A 25,962-nucleotide genomic window follows, 5' to 3' on the forward strand; every position below is an offset into this window, starting at 1 on the left:
TTAACAGACAGGAAATGGTATATATAAAAATATTTCTATTTGCATAAATTACTTCAGCTTTAAACATGAAATTAAAATTCACCTTGTCTTTTTTTGTAAATGCATTTTATAGATCATATTGTGAATGACTGTGTTTATTTTACTTAATTTTTTTGACCTTGTGATTTTAATCAAAATTGAACAATAAATTATTAATCTTTCCAGTGAAAACAGTTGACTTCTCTGTGCTGACGTATGCCAGTCTACAAAAATCCACACGCTATGTTTTCTACTTTTCGTAATTTCATTATACTCGGTTTGTACGGCATACAGTACTACTGAAGCAAAGTTTCATCATGACTTTACCATGTAAAATACACCAAAATAGATTGGTTTTTCTACAAAGAAAAATGCACAAGAACAATTTGAAAACCTCAGGAAAACAATAATTATTTAATTACGTTTTCAATAAAATAAATTGACAATGTTAATTGTTATCAACAACACTGAAAATGACAATAATAATTTAAAGCACTCTTAAAGCAACAGTGCGACCTAATTTGTTTGCGTAAAAAACAGTGATGAACCAAAGGAAGGCCTCAAGGGAATTTTGATGGTCCGTTTGGCATTTGCACATTTTAATTGAGGTCAGACAGTAAAACGCAGATCTGGCTGAAAGCGCTCAGGTTTGTAGGCACTGTAGTATTTTCTACAGTGTTCCAGTGGCTGAAAGAGGGCCAGGCACTCAGTGGTCAGCACAGCCCCAGGGTTCAGTGTTAGTAACCGCTGTTTTCTATAAGAAACCAGTGAATGGAACAAAATAAGGAGGTTTGGGTTGTGCTGTGATTGAAATCTTCACAGGGTCCTCTTTTTCATTACCACACTCGACAGGACTCTGCCCCCCTGTTCATGACTGACGACTCAGGGCAGTTAAACGCTTTACGGAACTCTTCATAGTTGCTCATCGCCCCGATAACCTCATCATAGTAACAAGAGGAAAGTCAGTGACACTGAAGGATAAGGGATGCAAAATAGATGTAAATGAGCTGTGTATATATTAATGCATTGCACCTATATTTAGGAGGGCTGTGAGCTCCACTCTGGATCTGATCACGTGCTGCTTCTGTTCTGTAGGCATTACAGCGAACCTAGCAAATTACAATATATGCACAACAAATCAACAGAGTCCCATTTAAAGCAAGAATTCCATAATGGAATCAATCAGCTTGGGAAGTATGGTCATATCTATGAGTTAAATTTTTACCCTATTTACCTGGAGTGTTTTGTCTAAAGTACATTTGCAAATAATATTTATTTGAAGTATTCACTTTGATAGTAACGACAAAGTGCATACTTTTGAGCGTGTACTAAAACTACCATGTCATAAAATGTTAATTCTAATCTTGCATGCTATTTAGGATACACATGCAACCCCTAAAATGACAAAAAAAGCCTTATTACTTATAGTATAGTAAGCCATATAACTACAGTTTTTCAACCCATTCTAATTTTTAAGAATAAAATATAATGTTTGTGACATCTGTCATTTAAGCCTAAATATTTATGTGTGAAATGCAGAATACTGACATGAGCATAACTGAGGAAAAACAGCTGGTTGTTGGTCAGACCCACACCAGGCAGGAGAGGCTCCTCGACTCCTGCTCTCTCTTTTTCAATCCATCTCCTATACGCCTGCAGACAAGTTCACATGTACATAAATATATACACCAAAGCAGACACACTATTAAAGGAATTGCTAAGTTAAAAAAAAAAAAAAAACTCATTTCATTCCAAAATTTCTTTCATCTATGAAACACAAACTGGGGAATTGACATTTCTTGCTGTGCAGTTAAAACAGTGCTTTCAAGCTTCAAAAAAGAAGAAAAACCATTAAAATATGATGAAATTAATAAGATACCAATGTCCAGTTTGTGAATGAATCATAGTTTTGAGCCACATTTTTCTATGCATCAATTGATCGAATTAGCAACCTGAATGATGTGTACACAAATCAACAACAAATTGTAATATATTCTTCAAATTTCCCTTTTTGTGATCCATCAAAGCTTGGAATGAGACTTACTGAGTTGACGGTAAATCAGATTCAGGTCACTTTAGGATAATTATAGTGAAAAATGCTGTAATACCCTGAAAGATTCTCTTATCCCTCCATTGTCAGCAATGTTCTCTGCCAGAGTCCTCTTCCCCTTGACTGAGAGGGGATTGTGGGTATTAAGTATTAGATTGGAAGCTATGCTACATTTTGATGGCATGTTCAAACAGGAATGCATTAAAAGGCTGGTGCCTACTGTACATTTAGTCCCGCCTCTTTCCAGTGGTATCTGTTGTACTGGTCAATCATGCATTGTGTTTTTTCAGTGAAGCGGGTGATTGAGGAGTTGCTCCACCATTGGTCCAGGTTCCCATCTTTGTCATATTTTCTGCCTAGATGAACACAGATAAACACAGATGTCCTTAAGAATCAGCTGTCACCATGGCAACACGTGTTGAGACTCATTATAAATCAAATGGCCTCACCATTGTTATCAAAGCCATGGGTCAATTCATGCCCCACAATTACTCCGATCGCTCCATAGCTCAAGGATCTGACACAAGAACACATTTTATGAATTATTTATTGCTAGAAATCCACATAATCTCAAGCATACTATGAAACATAAATCAAAAGAGTGACTATGTCTCACCGAGGGTAGTCAAGTCCCCAGAAAAATGGCTTCTGAAGTTCTCCCGCAGGGAATCCTGGGTAGAAGACGGTGCAATTAGCCACCAAATAAAAGAATGTGATACAGTATATCTAAACACATCAAACATCTAAAACAGAGAACACACTACTATAACACTTGATAGATACCAAACCAGAAATGTTTTTTTTTTATTATTATTATACTGGATATCATTTATCCTTATTAGTAATGCACTTTTAAAAGTAAAACATTGTTACTGAGGCTGATATGAACACCAAATTGTGTATGAGGGTAGCAAAATATACACCAGCACAAATGTATTCAAGTATTTTATGATCATCAAGGCTACATTTAGGTCAAAAATAGAATAAAACAAGCAATATTTTGTATTTTTACAATTAAAAATAACAGTGTTCTGTATACTATATTTTTATATATTTTCAAATGTAATTCATTCCTGTGATGACAAAGCTGAATTTTCAGAAATCATTCTAATATGCTGATCGGTGCTCAAGTAACATTTATTATTATTATTATCAATATTGAAAACTGTTGTGCTTCTTAATATATTCTATAATAATTTAAAAGTTCAAAAGAACACTATTTATTTATTTATTTATTTAATTTATTGCATCCTTGCTAAATAAAAGTTTTAATTTCTTTCAAAAAAATATTTCAGGTCTTAATATTTTTTAAGGCAAAAGTCTATATACTTTTTATAGAAAAATAGGAAAATATTACAATCACTGTAATTAACCAATCAAAACCAAGTATTTAATAGAGCTCTTTATTTATTAATGAACTGAAAATCATTACTCACTGATCTGGTTTGTAGACGAGCTGTAAAATGCATTTACTGTTGTTGGGTTTGTGAACCACCTGAGGGGAAAAAAGTGATGTTTCATCATGTTCAAAGGCAGATTCGTCTCATTTTAACAGGCTTTGAAAATACTGACAACTTACTCTGTGCGTGGGACTGTTTTCCTCAGCCAGCCGATGTCAGACTGAGCTATGAACTTCAGGGTCTGCATGACATTCCCAAAGTAATCTGTCTCAGTGAACGCCAACTGTGCATAAACATAAAACCTTAATGACTTTGAGTTGCACTGATATCTGCCAAACACAAAACAGTTAAATTGAATAACAAAATCAATAGAATGAACTAAATCTCGATAGCTTGCAAACATACTTGTTTGATGTCCTCATTAATATAAGTGTCATTTAAGATGAAGTCTGGGTAACCCACTTTCGCCAAGACTGCATGAGCCTAACGTGAGATATTGACAGTAACGATGTGAAAAAGAGCAGTTTCATTGATGCTGTGTATTCATAGCTGTCACAAATACACTGGAAATCACCTTTTCTGTTGCTTTTCTCTTTGTTTCTTTATCCATCCAGTCATTCTGCTTCTCAAGCATGTCAATAAATGCCCATCGGATACCATTTATCAATTCCTCCATCTTCATAAAAGTTGAAAGACATTCATCAGAGAAGCATTCAACAGCATGTTATCAGTTTTACAGTAAAATGCTGTTATTCAGGATTAGTTCCACTAGATGGGGACAGAAATGAAATCAATCACACCGAATACTAGAGTATTGGTTGCTAAAAAAAAATTCAGCTTTGCCATTACAGGAATAAATTTCACTTTTTAAAAATAGATTCAAATAGAACTAATTATTTTAATTTGTAATAATGTTGCACAATATTACTGTTTTTACCATATTTTAATCAAGTAAATGCAACCTTGGTATTAAAAATCTTAACAACCCCAAACTTTTGAACAGTAGCATATGTTAATGTTAAGTGCTGTCACATATGTTATATGTTATTTATTCCTTTTATTGCAAGCTGAAGCAATGCATATATTTATATGAATAGTTTCGCATAACTTGTGTATTAAGACACAGCAAAAATAGAAATATTGTGAAATATTAATATAACTGTTTTTCTATTTTAATATAATTCAAATGTTATTTATTACTGCATGCTAAAGCTTAATATATATATATATAATATAACTATTAACAAAACCTATAATAGTATATAGTGCTGTCAAATGATTAATCCATATTAATCACATCCAAAAGCTGTCAAATGATTAATCCATATTAATCACATCCAAAATACATAGCACACACACATATATTATGTAAACAAAAAAATTTTTATTTGAATGCAATTAATAGGGATTTATCATTTGAATATATATACGTTATATAGTACACATATGCTACGTGTACTGCGTTAAGCTAACTGAGACTTATTATAATATACATATATATATACGTTATATAGTACACATATGCTACGTGTACTGCGTTAAGCTAACTGAGACTTATTCTAGCACTTGTGTATCATTGCTCTTTTGATTGCTTCCATTGTCCTCATTTGTAAGTCCCTTTGGATAAAAGCGTCTGCTAAATGACTAAATGTAAATATATATGAATAGTTTTGCTTATTATAAGTCGTACCATGTGTTTCTTATCCTCTTGGAAATGCTTATCGACAAAGAGTCTACCGGTGGCATAGATGAGTGTGTTTTCTACATAATTCACACACTTGTCCCAGCGAGGGGTCAGAGAGGTGGTCCCTGTGGTAACCTGAGAAGAGACGGATATTTAATATTGTAAACCGCAGCAAATCCATTTTTATCCAAAGATTTTTGGAGAGTTACAATGAGGTTGTTGTTCACTAACCCGAGCAAAGTCCAGGTATCTGTAGAGAAAGCGTCGACTCAAGGTGGTGATTCTGGAAAAAACTGATCTCCATATGACATAATTGGCAACTGTCCTGGGGCGAGGGTGGAAAAAGAATTGGAGCAGATGAATTAAAGAGTAATCTTGACTCTATTATTGAGCAGAGCAGGTAATAAACAGCTAGGACACACAGTGATCACACAAGTGACATTGTCCAGACCAACAGAGGCAGAGCCTCAGGGCTCTGATGTAGGTTTTAATGAGGTTTTAATATTTTTAAAAGCTGTCTGGATACCTGGTCTCTGTGGCGTTGATGAGTTTGAAGAGTCCTTAAAATAATTTTGGCACACGTACAATCACCTGCTCTGAAGAGGAGATTTTCAGGTCTGGGTATAGCTCAGTGTCAATCACTGCTCTGACAAAACTCAGCCAGTTAAACTGCAAAAGAAAAAAAAACAATAGTAAATAAACAGATAATATATATGTGTATGTATATATATATATATATATATATATATATATATATAGATATATATATATATATATATATATATATATATAACAATAGCTATGTTTTGTATGGATGCTTGTTTCCACCACCAGTCTTGAAAAAAAATAAAAAAAATAAAAATAAAAAAAATAAAAAGGTAATTGCAAAAACATTTTATGTACATTTCTGACTTTTCTTGCAATTATGAGTTTATATCTCACAATTCTGATATTTTTGTTAATTGTAAGATGTAAAAAAGTCTGAATTGTGAGAATTTTTTTTTTTTTTTGCAATTACCTTTTTTATTTAAAAACTGAATTGCAAGATGTAAACTGATGAGTTTCAAACTTGCAACTGCAATTTATAGTCACAATTCTGAAAAGAAAAAAAAGTGAGATTAAAAACTCACAATTTTGAGAAAAGAAGAGACAGTCACTGTTAGTTTATGATACCTAATGCATAACTAATTGGACTAGAGTTCAAAGTGTTACCTAAAAGAAGAATTTTTCTAAAAAGGCAGCAGTGGGGCATTCAAGTGTCAAATGCTTATTAAATGGAATTGTACAGTAGTTTTTGTTATGTGATTAATAATTGCTGTTTAACATTTTAAAAATGATTAACGCAATTAACTCAGCATCCTTTTTGTTCAACTGGCTCATATATTTATTTACTACCAAGTAAATGTGTGTGTATATCATAGCACGTAATATACATTTATGTGAATAATAATGTACTTACATCTGGAACAGTGCGCTGCAGTTTGTTCAAGCTGTACTTGTTGTACATGTTCTCACTGGTGCGGTTCTCGTAGGGGATCACAATCTACAGAAGAGCACACAGTCCATTGAAGCATCAAGGACCTTGACAGCAGTGTTTTCTTTCTCAATGCCAGTGCTCTAAAGGAATTTGGTTTCTCCAGTGTTTTGGTGCTCACCTTTGCAAGTTTGATTTCAAAGTCAAGTACTGGTTTCATCTGAGCCTCAGCACAGTCATTGGCTCCCAGCATGACAGAAACATCAACCATCAACCTTAAAAGAGCTTCTCGGTACTGCAGAGAGGCATGAAAAGAAAAGTTTGGGAATGCTGAGAAATAAGCAGGGGTGACTGTGACAGTGTGTAATGATATATAGGTTGACAGATATACCGATGTACCATTTGTGCCTCAGTTGTGTTGGTGATGTAATCTTCTCTGGATGACAGTGACAAAGAGGCCTGATCCAGCTAGAAAAAGAAATGGAGTTTTCATCCTTCCCTCAATTTTTTTTTGTTTGGACAAACAGGTAGCCCCGCCGCAAACTCACGACATTGTTTGAGCCTAAACACATGTAGCCAGGTCTCACCTTGATGATGTACTGGTTTGAGTTCTTGTCATCAGGAGAGACATAAAGCCGAATAAGGACAGACTTGCTGTGCTGACTGCGTATCTGCGCCAGTGTCTCCAGCAAGTTAAACTGAGACTCCACCCACCGCGAGGAAGAGCCCAAGGCATTGCCTAAGACCGGCCAGCGGAATTCCTTCAGCTTTAGATTCTTCAGCAGAGGTTTTGCATCCACAATCTCCAGAGCAGCTGTCAGGATAGAGGGAGGAAGGGAGTGATGAAGAAATAGCATTTATTCACTTGGCAGATGCTTACATTAGTAAAGCAGGGATTCCTAAACTTTTAAGTCAACTGAAGCTCTAAAACATTTCATTGAATTTCCCCCTGAGATTGTCAATTAATATTAATTATATATTAAGAACAAGTTAACAGCATATTTGCTTATTCAAAGTTCTCTGATGCCATTTATTGTTTAAAAACATTAAAAATAATATATATACACTGTCGTTCAAAAGTTTGGGATAAGTAAGATTTTTATGTTTTTAAAGACGTTTCTTATGCTAATCAAGGCTGCATTTGTTTGATCAAATATACAGGAAAAATAATAATATTGTGAAATATTATTGCAAGTTAAAAAAATGGGTTTGTATATTAATATACTTTTAAAAAATTATTTATTTCTGTAATGCAAAGCTCAGTTTTTATCCCATTTCTCCAGTCTTGAGTCCTTCAGAAATCATTAATATGCTTAAGTGATGCTGTTTATGATTCTTTCATGAATTAAATGTAAAAAAGAGCAGTATTTATTTAAAATAGAAATCTTTTGTAACAATATACACTACCATTCAAAAGTTTGGGGTAAGTAATTTTTTATTTTTTTTGAAAGAAATTAATTTCATTCAAAAATAAAAACTTAAACTGATAAAATTAAAAAACTCAGTATATGAAACTCTTAAACATAAAAAAATTCATTCAAATTCAAATACAATTTGATAATAATAATAAAATGTTTGATGTAATAATTATTAATTAATTAAGACAGAACTAGTTTTGTCAGTTTTGGTTTTGCAGACATACTTTATAGAGAGAGAGAGAAAGAGAGAGAGAGAGAGAGAGATAGACAGACAGACAGACAGACAGACAGACAGACAGACAGATAGATAGATAGATAGATAGAATGTTAGATTTATAGATAGATAGATAGTGATAGATAGATAGTAAGTAAGATAGATAGTATATGATAGATAGATAGACATCAGATCTGAGATATCCTTACCACAAATAATCAATAACAACTTCAGTTCTTACTTTCATTCATGCAGGACACGTAGAGGACTTTGGCCTTCTTCACTGCCTCTATGTCATCTCCTCCGATGGGCTGCTCTAACAACTCTGTGCCACAAAGATTCAATATTAAATCACCTTATTTGGGCCAAAGGTTTATTTCGGTCAGAATCATGTGGATTGTGCACCTTTCAGCTTGAGGTCTACATTCTGTCTGAGCCATGGGTAAATCCCATAGCTGGATGAGTCTTCTGGAATGGGGTTGTCCCGGAGCCAGCCACCACATGCGTACTGGTAGAAATCATCACATGGTTCTACTGACTGATCTATCTTACTCAAGATGGAACCGGCTAGAGAAGACACATCAGCAAACACAGATTCAGCATTACAGTAATCTCAGAGACGTAAACACAGTGTTCCAACTGAGGAGAGGTTTCTCTGAATGATAACACCTGCTTATTATGTTCAAAGTAAGAGTGAGTGAGTGCAGTTAAGGGAATTGCTGCTGTAGGTGGTTGCCTACTGGCCCAAGTTGTAAAAAAGTAAATATGATATTCTAGAATTTATATCTGCATGGCTTTAATATATAAGTTTACCTGCTTCGATACAATGTGGGGTGAGGCAGAAGTCATCATTGCTTGCTTTGTGTGACACTATAGGGGCAGAGAAAAACAAACAAACTGTATCACCATGGCAACCGATCAAGACAGCTCTATGCCCCTGAAAATGACTGCCAAACATTGCATTACGAGCACACACCACACACACACACACACACACACCACCCACACACACACCACACACACACACACACACACACACACATAGAGATTCAGATCCCACTGCGCTCAGCCTTTAGCTGTCCATGCTCTGGATGTCACAGGACAAAAACAGTGCATGCTCTACTACACTTCCAAACATCTACAAACAGGGCTGGGGGAAGTAACATGTTACAATATAATCTCCCTTAAAAAGCAGCTAACTATGTCTAATTTCTTTAAAAAAAAAAAAAGTTAATTACTTTACTTTTGCTAACTGACATTTTTCCATAGCTGTATGTATGCAGGTCCACCATATTAAATTGAATCACAAAATATTAAAGAAAACATTATATTTAATATATAAATAATATTTATTACTGCTTGCTTTTTTGCATTTAATACAATTAGCTTTTTACAGAATTTAATTTAATTTAAGTTGTTTTTCCCCATATAAGAACTATATCCCTGTGTAGGATGCACTGTTGCAATGTATACATCTAGTTTTATTTAGGGTTATTATAGATAATTACAACTAAAACCATTGATATAATAACAATAACAACAGCATTTTCATAATTGGAAATAAAATAAAATATTTATTTTTAAAAAAATACTAATTTAGCTAGTTGACAAAGGCATATTTTCATTTTCATGTGATGTACCAAAGTAACAAAACTGACAGAAATATTATATAAACTATATACAATTAAAGATAAAATCGACAAAACACAAACAAATAACTAAATATTTAAGAATAACTCCATAAAATCCGTGGCAAAAAAAACTACTAATAAAAAAAGTACAAAAAATTAAATATATAAAAAACTATACAATAGTATCTAGTAATACTAAAATAACACTATGATTTCATTGTGTCATGTACATGGAATTTAAAATTAAATTCAATTAAAAAATTACAAATAATTATTTTTGTAATTTAATTTAATTTAATTTAATTTAATTTAATTTAATTTAATTTTTTTAATTTAATTTAATTTAATTGTGAATTTAATTTTATTTAATTTAACAGTTTGTTGTTTGCCTAAGAACTCTAAGAACTATATTCATTGTATGCCCTGCTTGCAATGTATACATCTTCACTGATTAGGATCGTGAACGATCCACGTTTCTTCACATTTCGTCATAAAAATGTGTAAATTCAGAAATCTGGTTACACAAGTGGCGTTGTAATTCATATTGCATCCAAATACAGTGTGGCATAGATCCTGCAGTAAATTGAATTAATGGAGCAAAATACAAAGACATTTTTGCAATATCTGCTTCAGCGCTTGAAACCTGATCTGCACAAACTCTTCCATGCAGAGGTCGGTGAAACTGTGTGATTTGTTTCAGTGAGTTTGACTGAGAACAAACTGTATGTATGTTGTGAAATCGGACAAGCATTGTTTTTTAAAAGGGCCTTTGTTTATGGTTCAGTCCACCAACTGGACAGCAGATGACCACAGCAGGATCCAGCACCCAGCCCTGTGGGACTGAGCCTCATTATCCCCCACAAGCAGCAGACACAGACGCGTGTGTGTGACTGGAATATGTACAAACAGAAATGAAGTATAATTACACTCTAGTCTCACCTTAAATATGCAGGCAGCCCTCAACAGCTGAGAACCATACCAGAAGTGCATCATTTATTTGCTGTCTCTACTGTACAACACCCAGAAAACCCTTATGTACACCAAAATACATCCACACACACCCACGTACAGGTTCCACGACGACCATTCACATCATTTCAGCACTCTAATTGACAGTTTTACCCAAATATGAAAAAATCTGCCTTCATTTACTCACCATGTCATTCAACAACAAATTGTAAGGGCCATTTGTAGGTGCTTATTGGTAGTTTAACATCCCTGGTCAATTACATGTTTTCATTTTGAGAAAAGAAATCATCACATGGTTCTACTGACTGATCGTAATCTTGACTCAAGGATGGAACCGGCCTAGAGCTAGTACACATCAGCAAACACGCGATTCGGCCTTCAGTAATCCTCAGAGACGTAAACACAGTGTTCCAACTGAGGGAGAGGTTTTCTCTGAATGATAACACCTGCTTATTATGTTCAAAGTAAGAGTGAGTGAGTGCAGTTAAGGGAATTGCTGCTGTAGGTGGTTGCCTACTGGCCCAAGTTGTAAAAAAGTAAATATGATATTCTAGAATTTATATCTGCATGGCTTTATGATATAAGTTTACCTGCTTCGATACAATGTGGGGTGAGGCAGAAGTCATCATTGCTTGCTTTGTGTGAAACTATAGGGGCAGAGAAAAACAAACAAACTGTCAAGCAGACCGATCAAGACAGCTATGCCCTGAAATGACTGCCAAACATTGCATTACGAGCACACACACACACACACACACACACACACACACACACACACACACACACACACACACACACACACACACACACATAGAGATTCAGATCCCACTGCGCTCAGCCTTTAGCTGTCCATGCTCTGGATGTCACAGGACAAAAAAAGTGCATGCTCTACTACACTTCCAAACATCTACAAACAGGGCTGGGGGAAAGTAACATGTTACAATATAATGCCCTTAAAAAGCAGCTAACTAGGTAATTTTCTAAAAAAAAAAAAAAAAAAAAAAAAAGTTAATTACTTTTGAATGACATTTTCTTAGCTGTATGTATGCATCCACCATATTAAATTGAATCACAAAATATTAAAGAAACATTATATTTAATATATAAATAATATTTATTACTTGCTTTTTTTGCATTTAATACAATTAGCTTTTTACAGAATTTAATTTAATTTAATTTAAGTTGTTTTTCCCCATATAAGGACTATATTCCTGTGTAGATGCACTGTTGCAATGTATACATCTAGTTTAATTTAGGGTTATTATAGATAATTAAAACTAAAACCATGATAATAATAACAATAACAACAGCATTTTCATAATTGGAAAATAAAATAAAATATTTATTTTAAAAAATACTAATTTTAGCTAGTTGACAAAGCAATATTTTTCATTTTCATGTGATGTACCAAAGTAAACAAAACTGACATAAATAATTATATAAACTATATACAAATTAAAGATAAAATCGACAAAACACAACAAAATAACTAAATATTTAAAATAAAATTAAAATAAAAAAACTAATAATAAAAAAGTACAAAAAATTAAATATATAAAAAACTACAATAGTATCTTAGTAATACTAAAATAACACTATGATTTCATTGTGTCATGTACATGGAATTTAAAATTAAATTCAATTAAAAAATTACAAATAATTATTTTTGTAATTTAATTTAATTTAATTTAATTTAATTTAATTTAATTTAATTTTTGTTTGCCTAAGAACTCTAAGAACTATATTCATTTGTATGCACTGCTTGCAATGTATACATCTTCACTGATTAGGATGTGAACGATCCAGTTTCTTCACATTTGTCATAAAATGGTGTAAATTCAGAAATCTGGTTACACAATGGCGTGTAATTCAATATTGCATCCAAATACAGTGTGCATAGATCCTGCAGTAAATTGAATTAATGGAGCAAAATAACAAATACATTTTTGCAATATCTGCTTCAGCGCATTGAAACCTGATCTGCGCAAACTCTCCATGCAGAGGTCGGTGAAACTGTGTGAATTTGTTTCAGTGAGTTTGACTGAGAACAAACTGTATGTATGTTGTGAAATCGGACAAGCATTGTTTTTAAAGGCCTTTGTTTATGGTTCAGTCCACAACTGGACAGCAGATGACCACAGCAGGATCCAGCACCCAGCCCTGTGGGACTGAGCCTCATTATCCCCACAAGCAGCAGACACAGCCGCGTGTGTGTGACTGGAATATGTACAGACAGAAATGAGTATAATTACACTCTAGTCTCACCTTAAATATGCAGGCAGCCCTCAACAACTGAGAACAATAAGAAGTGCATTATTTATTTGCTGTCTCTACTGTACAACACCCAGAAAACCCTTATGTACACCAAAATACATCCACACACACTCGTACAGGTTCCACGAGACCCATTCACATCATTTCAGCACTCTTAATTGACAGTTCACCCAAATATGAAAAATCTGCCTTCATTTACTCACCCTAATGTCATTCAACAAATTGTAAGGGGCATTTGTATGGTGCTTATTGGAGTTTAACATCCCCTGGTCATTACATGTTTTCATTTTGAGAAAAAAGAGCAGCATGAACACTCTATAAAATATCTTTTATATATCGTTTCACATAAGAAATCAAGTCTATGGAATTAATGTATTTTGATATATATATATATATATATATAATATATATTATATATATATATATTATATATATTATATATATAATTCTGACTTCAGCTTATCTCAATTCCAAAAAAAGGGATTTGTGACTTTTTATCTTATAAATCTGACATTTCTTACCAGAATTGACTTTTCTCAAAAAACCCACCCTCCTTAGTTACTGTTGCTATCTCCGTCAAGCAGTGCACTTTCACACTACACGTTCTCACACAGTGAAAAATACATTGAGGAGGAAAGAGGAAACTGACAACAAGCTGACAGACAAGACATATCAGGTTACTTCTGATTAGAAACAAGGTCTCAGCTTTTTAAATTTGATCATTTTGTAAGAAATGAAAGCAATCATACTGTTTTGTGGCTCTTTAATGTGCTGTGACAGTCCACTGTAGCACCTCAGTTCAAACAGCACACGTGAACCGATTGTCTTTTCATATTTACTTAAAGCACAAAATGAACATGAATGAACATCAGAACATATTTTATTTCAACCGCAGAAAGATGTCAATACACACCATTTGTCAAGTTTAAGTCAACCAAAGTTAATCTACTCTCTCCTGTCTGATTTGCTTGTTGGACAAGATAGTGGATTCAGTGTTATGATTGGTCAGATCGCCTGTCAATCAGTCTTCACAAAACTCATATTTTTTTCTTGTAATTGCAAGTTAATGTCTAACAATTCAGTTTTTTTTTTATATCTCACAATTCTGAGAAAAAAAACAATTATAAATGAGCCATAAAAACAGAATTACAAAAATTCCAGAATTGTAAGAAAAAACACCACAATTACCATACAAGTAATTACAATTACTTCCATACAAGTTATACAGGATGGAAACAGGGTTGGATGACTTAATGACAGAATTAGAATTTTTAGGTAAACTATCACTTTAAAACACACTTTTTGCTAAACATAAGCACCCACATTCCCAAACGCCACAAAAAATCACACTCACAGCCTTCTAGCCTCAAAACTTTAAAGACACATATACATGTTTTCTAACCAGAGCTCGTATACTTACTGTGCTAATTACAGCCTTCAAAAATACGCGGTGTGTGTAACAGAATACGCTCCAAAAATAATCTCACACACAAACACACATCTGAACACAGTTCAACTGACCTTAGAGCACAAATATCTATCTATATATATATCTAGTTAAATTGAATGTGCAATATAAAATTAGTAGCGAGTAGGTAATTGTGCATGCAATTTACTCACCCGTGATGACAGCTATCAATAGTGCAATGCAGACAAACACACACACTGCTAGTGCGGCTTTCAGGAGAGTGTTGGGGCCCGCGCTCGCTTTGGATCCTTCTCTCCCCAGCCTCTCCATTTCCATACTACCACTGAGTTGAGTGCGTTCTCTCTCTTTCTACTACTCCCTCTGTCTCTCTCACCCGGTTTTCACCCTGCCTGGCCTGTAGATATGCGCTTTAAGTCCTGATCCTAGGTCTGTGGTCCTACTGGGGCCCTGTCGAGGTGTCTCTCTTCACAGGTCTCAGATCAGTGGCAGATGCACAGCATGAAGAGTCATGCTCTACTTGCCAAAGAGTATCCCAGACTAAGAGAGAGAATAGGAGAGAAGAGAATAGGCAAAAAGGGAGGGGAAAGAGGGTGAAGGAGAGTGTTAGGAGATCCAAGAGTAGGAGGAATTATTTTCCTTAGTGCCAACTGGAGCACCTTACTTACAGGAGTAATTATGTGGCGTCCTGCAGGAAGGGCGGGATGACTGGATGTGTGTGTGTATATGTGGATCTACCTCTATATAGTCTGTGTTTATGCGCAAGGTGTGTGTTTTCTGAGTCCTTGCACCTGCCCACTCAACACTAAGTTTGAGATGATGAGCCCTATGGTTAAATGTAACCACTTCCCTGTTTATTCTTAGAATGTCCCGCAACATAAAATAGAATGAGGAACATACACAGTGTGATGATGATGATGTGTCTGTGCCAGGACACAATCTGCTGTACATACAGAGTTTCCTAGACAAAGTTTTATCTAATAAATCTGATCATTTTATCTGGGCTGTGTGGACATGAAAATGGAAATGTGGCACAAGAGCATGTAAATAGTGTGAACTGCATGAGTCTCATCCTAAATACTTGAGAGTTAGGAGCCCTGTTTTATCATAAATATGTGTTTGTGGTCTGATCTTATCACTAACAAATACATCAATGTTTATTTATCAGTTTAACTGCTGACTTGAGATGCTCCTTATGATAAAAAAAAAAAATTAAATTAAATTAAAAAAAAGAATTTTTCGGAAGTATGTGACGATTTTCAAAGACAGGATCACAATTTGAATAGCCTGAAACATCATTAAATGTTTTTTTTCCATGTATTTAATTAAATAAAATTTTAGCTATAAAATAAACAAATTATATACATTTGTCAAGTTAAATTAAATTCTGAAATGTATTTTGAATATAAATATTACATATAATGAGTATTTAGAATATTAAATCTATATTATAATCAACTAATATAACATTAATTAAAATATTAATAATATATTAAAAATGTGTTTATATTAAATATATAAAACTATATAAATATTTAAAAAAAAAAAGCTAATAAAAATGTCAAGCACAACAAAATTCCTGGAACTTTAATTAAAATTACAACAGAATATACAAAATTAATTCTAATATAATAACAAAATAATATAAAAGCATACTAAAATAACACTGCATTGTAATACTTTGTTCATGTTATAACTTTAAGTACCATGTTAGCATCATAGTAACACTGTACTTCTACGTATGGGTAAATGCAAGTATTTCCTTAATCAATTTGAACAAACAGACGGTGGAGATTCCTGTAGACATCCAATGTCTGCCAAGTTTCCCCAAAGAATTCTTCATCTTATCTTCTGATAAGAAATACATGCACTTGCTGAGCCATCAGGAGATGACAGGACTTCTATCTTGTTTAGTTAATGGAGGGGAGCTTTCCATATGTCTTGAGTCAGAAAGATGTCAAAAGGGTTGAAGTTTCACAGCTGTTAGCAGCAGGAGTGAATAACCATTTGGAATGTGCAAATGGGAAGACCTGATCTTGTCATTTCTCCAGTGTGTCTCTGAGGGACGTCACACTCCAGGAGCATTTGTCCAACAGATGATGCATGTACTAAAATGAATAAACAGTTTACATGTAAAGGGAAAGTAAAACCTAATCCCATCAGCAGATGAGCCAATTTGAAGCCTCGAATATCAAATCACTTTGACACATCACACAAAAGTAATGGTCAAGATCCTGTCTGTGGGTGTGAGATCATCTGAGGATTTGCTTCAACCTCTATTATATTTAGATTTTATTGACAATGATGCATATTGCATGTTATGACAATTGGATAAAATGTACATTTTCCCACAGAGGAAGGACACAGTTACAAGGACCATTTCCCCGACCCTTCCCACCTCAAACAAATATGTTTTTGAGAGATTAGACAACTGAAATACAAATAACAGAACAGATACAGCTAACACCTATATCTATTAGTACCATGAATGAACATTTGTCACAAAAAAGATTTTCAGTTTTCAATTTTTCAAACTGTTAATGAAAATTGAACCAATGACAGAGAAAATTTCCTTTAAGATGATTGCTTGTTTTATATATAAAATATAAGCTTTGGGTCACATATCTAAGCCACTAATAATTTATACTAGTTTAAAGGCAGATGGAACAGCACTGCCATTCTTAACAACACTGACGCAGAAAACAGGAGAAGAACTGTACATTAACAATCCAGTTAGAATGATTTTTAATCCACAAATTAATATTTACAATGGATTAACTGTAGTAACTCTAAACCTATCCAGTTAATACATTATTATTAAACACTTATTAGGCAGTTGGTTTCCACTTTTCCAATGTGATATGTGACGAGAAAAGGAAGAAAAGCGAGTTCGACAAGGAGTTTCGAACCCTTTTTGAAATCTCATATGCTACATCCATGTGCATTACTCTCCAACCAATGCCACTGCAGGTGCTGTTTGATACTATCCAATGAGATGAAATGAACCTGACACGAATGTGTTTACTCTCCACATTTTAATTAGATTTTTTCTTGCAATTTAACAAGTTTATTCTCAACATTTTATTTACACTTTTTTTCTCAAAATGTCGTTTTTTGTTTTCTCAAAATTTAACTACTTTTTTTTCTCATAATTTAATGAGTTTATTCTCAACATTTTATTTAGACTTTTTTCTCAAAATGTTTTTTTCCCCTCAATATTAAATTACCTTTTTTATCGAAATGTAACGTCTTTTTCCTCATAATTTAACAATTTTATTCTCAACATTTTATTTCATCTTTTTCTCGAAATGTAATTATTATTTTTCTCGTAATTTACGTTTATTCTCAACATTTTATTTAGATTTATTTTTTTCAAAATTTACATTTTTTTTCTTGAAATTTAACAAATTTTCTCTTTTATTCTCAAAATTTTATTTTGACTTTTTTCTTGAAATTTAATGAGTTTTTTTCTCAAAATGTAATGAGTTTTTTCTCGTAATTTAATTAGTTTATTCTCAAAATTTTATTTAGATTTTTTTCTTGAAATTTAATGACTTTAATGTCAAGTTTTTTTATTATTTCTTGGCCCTAATCGTCTATAAAAATATTACATGAAAAGCTTAACTAAATCTTAAATGAAAAGGAGTAATCTTGCCTTGGCAAATTTGAAGCAATACATTTACTGGAAATCAATAAAAATGTAATCTGAATTAAAATGAAACCTAAATGGTAATATAAAAGAACTAATAAAAATGACAAAAGCACATAAAATTACAAATAAATATATATGAAAACTAAAGCTACAAATAGTAAAGGGGTCATATGATGCGATTTAAATTTTTCCTTTCTCTTAGGAGTGTTACAATCTCTTGGTGCATAAAGAAGATCTGTAAATTTGCAAAGACTAAAGTCTCAAATCCAAAGAGATATTCTTTATAAAAGTTAAGACTCGTCCACGCTCCCCTGAAACAGCTCGTTCTAACACCCCCCACATCTCTACGTCACTATGTGGGAAGATTTGCATAACGCCACCCAGATGTTCACGCAAAGAAAGAAGGCTTTTATTCTCACTGTTGCGGCCGGCGCCATTTCATGGAGAAGCTGTGTGTTTCATTGTGAAAGTGAAACTACTTTGTTTGGCCTTCCAAAAGAGCACAATATCCGCTTCGTCATGCCTAGAGCTGATCCGTGCTGGTCGCTGAGGAAATACATCAGCTTCGGGCTGTGGATCACCGGTTCGGCTTTCACCGTGGACGAAGTCGAGTCCAGCCTGGGGTCATCACATGTGGTTGCCGCAACCACCGGCCGCTCCTTCGTTGAATCCGCAGACTGTTCCTCGTTATAGCCACTGGCTGCCGCTCACTCAAGCCTTGGGCCATTCCTCACTCTTTGCAAGGACAGTCTGGTGCTTCTGACTCACGTTATGTAAGTAGGTTTACATATGTAAAGGATTTGCCACTGTTGATTCAAACGCGAATTTTGAGCAGTGAAAAGTAGCGCTTGTTGTTTGTAGTTTCTTCGATCACAAATGCAGACATGGCTTTATGTTTACGCAGCATGATATGCAACGCAACTTGTAAAAAGACAGTAGAAGTCATTATAATCAGTAATTATGTTCCCACTGGATGCAACAAATGCTTCGTTTGTAATGGGTTTTAATGTTTTTGTCCTGTCACGCCGGTTTTCTGACCGTGACACACCATAACAGTATATGTTTAGGGGCGTAACATTTCCTTCAGATGCTTGAAACATTTGGCCAATCACAACATACTGGATAGCTGGCCAATCAGAGCACACCTTGCTTTTCAGATCGATGAGCTTTGTAAAAAACGATGCGTTTCAGAAGGCGGGGCATAGAGGAGAAACAATAATGTACATTATGTGGAAAATAATGTGTTATTTTGAACCTTAAACCACATAAACACATTTCATTACACCAAATACACAAAATAATGTTCTTTTTAGCAGCATCATATGACCCCCTTAATAACATTTATACTAGTATATAAATTATACCAAAATAAAACTGGCATTAATGTGGTCTTAATTTTGCTGCAGCACTGTGGATTTGTAAACCAATTTTTTTTTTTTTAACATTGCTTGGAAAATCTCTATTTTCCATAAAAGTAAACACTATAAGCTGCAGATAACAAAATGAGATGAATGTGGAATGTATCAACAAAGCATAGACCATTTTCTTATCGCCTGGCCTCATCACCTGGGACTCATTCCTAACTGACATTAGAATTACACAGCACGCCACTCCCATGAATTATACCGGAAAGAGATCAAATAAATTCAGTGGTTAAAGGACCCTTTTAAAAAAAAAAAAACATTCCCCAGAAAAAGGCTTTTATTGATTGTTCAGACTGAAACATTCTGTCCTTATTTCTGAATGAGTGCGTAAAACATGTTCCTGAGTGACGTCACGCTGCTATGTGCATCCTGCAGTCACTAAATCACACATCACTTCAGATGGGTTAAAGGAGATAGAGCTCCTGTTTTTGTGTGATGAAACTCTCACTTTGTAAACCTCTTTCACACCGACATTCATAATTAGACCCTTGACAGATCATCAGGGAGAGGCTTCCTGAAGTGACAAAAAGCCACATCTGGTCTCTCACCCTGAAGACTGATAACACAGATGTTGATTATACAGGTGCATCTCAATAAATTAGAATGTCGTGGAAAAGACTTAAACTACTTCAGTCTGTGTGCACTGAATTTATTTAATACACAAGTTTCACAATTTGAGTTGAATTACTGAAATGAACTTTTCCACTACATTTTTTATTGAGATGCACCTGTATCTTATCGGTTACTATTTTGAATTGTATTCTTTTGCAAAGAAAGTTTTACCATTATGGTACTAGAAGAGTTTATGGCATTGAAGAAAAAACTTGAAATGCTTATGGAATAATGCTGGAATAATGTTATAATCCACAGGGCTGAAAAAACCCACCATATGACTCATGTGCTATATTGATAACTCTCATAAGAGGAACAGGCTGATATGTAAGTGATTGTTCACTGGTCATCTTCCCCTCTTGTTGAAGCACTGAAAGATATAAAAATGATAGCTTGATGTACTGTGGCAGCTTTAATGTTACTCATGGCTCAAAAAAGGTTGCTGTAGCATCACTTTCAAGTGGAAACAGTCAATTACAGATGGACCTGAAAAGTAAACAGTAAACAGCAAATCTCAATTACATTTCACAATATGATATCGACCAAATAAATGCAGCCTTGGTAAGCATAAAAGATTTCTTTCAAGAACATTTTAAAAATCTTATTGAGGCCCTAGATTTTAGTCACTTCTACAATGTCAAGTTTGATAAAACATGAGGGTGAGAAAATAATAACGCAAGTTTGTTTTGTGTGCACTGTTCCTTTAAAGCATTTTTAAGATGAGTTTCTGAGTTTATTTACGAGTCATTCTCCAGTATTTTATCACATGTAGAGTTAGATTTTCATGTTTTCTGGTATAAACTATGATGCTGAATAACAGCTGCGAACATGCAGCAAGACTTCTTTTAGTCTGAGTCTCCACATCTTTTTTTTTTTTTTTACAGAATTTGCACCAAAATATCAAATCAACTTTCTTTTCATCAGTTTAAAATTTTAGTTTATTTCAAATGTATTTCTATAGCACTTTTCACAATTAAAAAAAAAACATTCCCAAGTAGCTTTATAAAGAATGTAACTGAGCCTTCCAAAAGCTATATTTATACACAAAGCAATTGTGGTTAGTGAGGAGACGAGAGCTTCTTTTTAAAGACATCATTTTCCAGGGGAGCGCATCGTGTCTCATTATGTTGTTAGTGAACAGGAGGCCATGGTCAGGAAGACCAAATACACAGAGCAGGAGGGTTGGCTCCTCAGCACGAGACGTTACAGATGAAACCAGTATTTAAAGGCAAGACAGAGAAGGGTACACAAACATTAGTTTAAACACAGGCGGTAGAGATATGGAACATATGGAGGAAACTGAATGAGAAGACGGGTCAATGAGAGAGGGAGATACGGGGGAAGGACTGCAGACACATCGCAACTCATCCAAAACTAATACAATGACCATTAGCCAGTCCCACTAGCTAAAACACACACACAGCTCCCTCCAGAAAAAATGCAAATTTATACGCGGATTTTTTTTGGCAAAAAAAAAAAAACACATATTAATGATTGTTGCGGGCAAAAATCCTTGATTTTGCGGCACGTTTTCTTAAAAAAAACGCGATGTGAATATGCAGGATATTTTTGCAATTTTATGCAATGAAAATGCGGGAACTTGCAAAAAACTGCGAATTTATGCAATGAAAATGCGGGAACTTGCAAAAACTGCGGTTTGATGAAAAAGAAAAAAAAAAGTGATTCCCTAGCCTAGGCTACTACCTTAATGTAAAGAGTCATTTCTTATTGCTTCCTATGATTAGCAAGCATACTAAATCACAGAATATTTAAGTTCTCATTCTGTTTTATTTCAGACTTAAATTAACACATGGCTCAAACTTACAAAACATTGAGTCAAACAAGTTCTGTAGCTTTACAAAAGGAATATTCAGCAACTTCTGTAAAAATGTATAAATAAAATATATATATAAAAAAAATGTGTGCTTCCTGTTTTACAGAGGTAGCTATACAAAACAGACATCTTCTGTTAAATTAAGTGCTTCCAATGCACAAAGTGCAATCTCTTACTGCAACGTAAATTATTTTAAATTAAAATTATTAATTCCATTATTAATTATTAATTCAACGTAAATTATTTACATCATGGTTTCACCCTGGTTTCACCGCGGGGTTTGCAGATGATGTTCACGTCGTGGAATTACGTCACTTCATAAGGTTCCCATGGCAATGGGAGAAAATAATGGCGCTTTACTTGTGTGAAGTAAACGCAACATTTTTCAACTTTCTGCTAAGATATATATGACTTTTTTGCAACGAAAATACAGGGATTATGAAATCATGCTAGCCCCGCATATTTTGCTTGCTGAAATTGGCAATTTATGCTGCGAAAGTGCGGCGTATTTGAAAAAAATGCGACCCCCGCATAAATATGCGGCCTTTGGCTGATTATGCATGAAATCAGGCGATCGCATAATCACGTTTTTCTGGAGAGCAATCTCAGCAAAATAAAAAAAAAAAAAAAAAAAAAAACTTGCAGAAACTATGGAACTTACGTCAACTTACAGTTTGTAAATGCCAGCAGAAATATTCACAGAACAGTGTTGTTGTGATTTGTCTAACTTGGTCATACCCTCCAGATAATTGTGGTCTCTGTTACCCAAACTTAGCCTACTGTATGAAGCCAAGCTTACTATAACATTTATCAGAGCAAACCGTCAATTTTGAGTATTATGGCAGACATAAGCACTCCTATCAATCATATAGCTGCCTTTGCTGTACAACCCCCCACCCACCAAAAAAAACCCCGATGTGACCACTTGAGATTTTTGGTGCCTCCGTTAACCACATGGCCCACAGCAAAAACATGGGTCATTACCTATATGTAGTAGTGCCTAATATTATGACCATTAGCAATGTCAGTTAAAAGAAAAAAAAAAAACTTGCAGTAACTATGGAACTTACGTCAACTTACAGTTTGTAAATGCCAGCAGAAATATTCACAAAACAGTGTTGTTGTGATTTGTCTAACTTGGTCATACCCTCCAGATAATTGTGGTCTCTGTTACCCAAACTTAGCCTACTGTATGAAGCCAAGCTTACTATATCATTTATCAGAGCAAACCGCCAATTTTGAGTATTATGGCAGACATAAGCACTCCTATCAATCATATAGCTGCATTTGCTGTACACCAAGCCCCCCCCCACCCCCCCCCCCCCCCCACCCAAAAAAAAACAACAACAAAAAAACCCCCAGATTTGACCACTTGAGATTTTTGGTGCCTCTGTTAACCACATGGCCCACAGCAAAAACATGGGTCATTACCTGTATGTGGCTTTTACATTCACTAAAATAGCTGTCTAATGATATGTTTACTGAATTTTGTGTGAACAGACAAGTCACCTGGAATAAACACCTTTCTATTACACTTGCACCAGTAATATTTATGTCAACACTTCTTTTTTTTCTAATAGAAGTATATACAAATGAAATAAAACCTGAGACTCCCAGTGTTTTTTGTTCCCAAGTACATTGTCTGAGCTTGTGAATCACATTACAAGCTCACAATGCCTTTCGAAATGCTGGTTTCAAATGAGTCATGAAAAGGAACAAATAAACGGCAAATAAACAAACAGTGTATTAATTTCTCTAAAATTTATAATGCTACATAATATATATTACTGATACATTTTAATAACAAAATATTCAAGTCATGATAACTAATGAAATATGTGCATCCTTTGTACTTTAACAAATAGTAAGTAATATATAAATAATATAAAATATTTATGTATAATATATATATATATATATATATATATATATATATATATATATATATATATATACTGTCTGTATATTGCATTAAATTAAACTTTTTAAAATTTGATAATAATTATTTTTATATCTAAAATAATTATCTAGTTTATGAATAAATCTTAAAATATTACATATTAAATGAAACTACGTAGTTTGTGCTTTGACTTGAGTTATGTATTCCCCAAAATAATATGCCAGTATGAAGTATTACTTCCATGAATATACCCTGGATTAAAAGATAATGGAAGGCATTAAAAATGAATGAATGAATAAATAAAATAAAACAGCAATGAAGGATGCATGTACAATAATTCAGATCTCATTCTCCGGACACTGTTCCAGATATATATATATATATATATATATATATATATATATATATATATATATATATATATATATATATATATATATACACATATGTATATACATATATTAAAGCCAGCAATTAGTTGATCTTCCTAAACTAAGAACAGACACACATATAAACAGCCTTAAGGCTTTCTGGGTGACGGTAAGAAGGGAGGAGTCTGGTCTCCCCACGCATAACCACATCCATGTGTAATTATTTTCCCTCTGAAATAGCACAGACATACAGTCCTCCATCTTCCCTGGGGGCACGTTCCGAACACACCCTTCATCTGAGGAAATGAGCCAAAAAAATACAGAAAAACCCAGAAACATGCACAACAAAAGCTAATTATAGCAGTACATCTGAGACACATAAAGCCAAAAGATGCAACCCTCAAACGAGACGAAGGACAAACTGATGGACGGATGTGCTCTACACCTCCATCAGGAAATATTTAACAAAATGACTAAATGGAGTCACTTCTCAGATGTGAAGACATCAGATATCATGGACCAGGTTGATGAAGATCTTCAATAATCAGATACCATGTGATTCACATACTAACGGAAATCAGAAAAGCTGGAGCATAAACAAAATGACTGACTAAAGGACCTGAGAGAAAACTGCAGCCTGACCCATGAACTTGTCCCTTTCTCAAAGTGTTCACTTTTTTGCTTTTCATATCAGTCAGTTGCTCTCCTCACTATGTTTTAAGCCTCGCATTAGACATTTTCCGTGGATTGAAGCTTTTTCCTAACAAAATAAATAAATAAAACACGGATATCAAGTCTGACCATAGCAACAAGCCAAGATTCCTATGGAATGATCCTTTTAGAGAAACTCTGGATATGAACATTGTAAAAAGTGAAGCAGGAAAAACCTCAAAGTTATCTAAGTTCAAATATATTTGGTTGGAGACAACAAATGTTGGCAAGCTGACCACATAATTGCTATCATTTTCCCATAGAGCCTTGCAGCAGGGGAAAAGAGACATGCAGAATCCATTAACTCGCTGACAGCCACCATCTTTGAGATCAATCCACATTCTGATGTCCTTGAGAACGACACCGCACACACATTCAACAGAGTAGCAGTGTCCATTAGCCAACAAACGTGCTAAACCCTTATCTGTGACAACAGATGAACCAAGACGTCACTTTCCATTGCCGTAAAATAACTATCCTCCTCGCTAAGAAAATGCGGCTGTCATCAGCAGCTCATTTTCTTACAGTCCTGACAACACCCACTCCACTCCAAGCATTTTCAGACTATCACAGATTTCTATCACTTCAATATAGCACTCCTCTTCATCTTCACTCCTCTTTTTCTCAAAATGTCCTCACATCATTTGCAGCCTGATTGGCAGCTCTTGTCAGTCACTGTGGTAAGAGGTTTCTAAAAAAAGGAAATGCATTCAGTATTACAATCAGGTCTTTACATCACGATAAAATGATATCCAACAACAAAAGGATGAAACACTTTTCCAAAGGTTGAATTTTCTAAAACTTAAAATTCAGCTTCAAATGGGACAATACTGACATCTAATGGCAGAAAATGTTCTGCAAGAATTATTATATATTTTTATATGGCTTCCATCCTAATTT

At 34.2% G+C, this 25,962-nt stretch overlaps 1 protein-coding gene across 1 annotated transcript; it reads right to left on the reverse strand.

The window, feature by feature from the left end:
- Positions 1-413: 413 nt before the first annotated feature.
- On the reverse strand, positions 414-15,405 carry LOC109049932 (phosphate-regulating neutral endopeptidase PHEX-like). Its single transcript, XM_042752120.1, is given in 23 exon segments — positions 414-957; positions 1,051-1,127; positions 1,567-1,671; positions 2,127-2,192; positions 2,294-2,424; positions 2,518-2,585; positions 2,685-2,739; positions 3,505-3,563; positions 3,648-3,751; positions 3,874-3,951; positions 4,043-4,144; positions 5,159-5,287; positions 5,384-5,477; positions 5,679-5,821; positions 6,612-6,695; positions 6,808-6,921; positions 7,026-7,094; positions 7,214-7,440; positions 8,500-8,583; positions 8,664-8,825; positions 9,072-9,128; positions 14,753-15,098; positions 15,227-15,405. Coding segments are annotated over 22 exon segments (2,235 nt in total). The 5' UTR covers positions 14,877-15,098; positions 15,227-15,405; the 3' UTR covers positions 414-854.
- Positions 15,406-25,962: the final 10,557 nt, after the last annotated feature.

This window comes from Cyprinus carpio, chromosome B24 (assembly GCF_018340385.1).
Source record: "Cyprinus carpio isolate SPL01 chromosome B24, ASM1834038v1, whole genome shotgun sequence".
NCBI classification, from domain to species: Eukaryota; Metazoa; Chordata; class Actinopteri; order Cypriniformes; family Cyprinidae; genus Cyprinus; species Cyprinus carpio.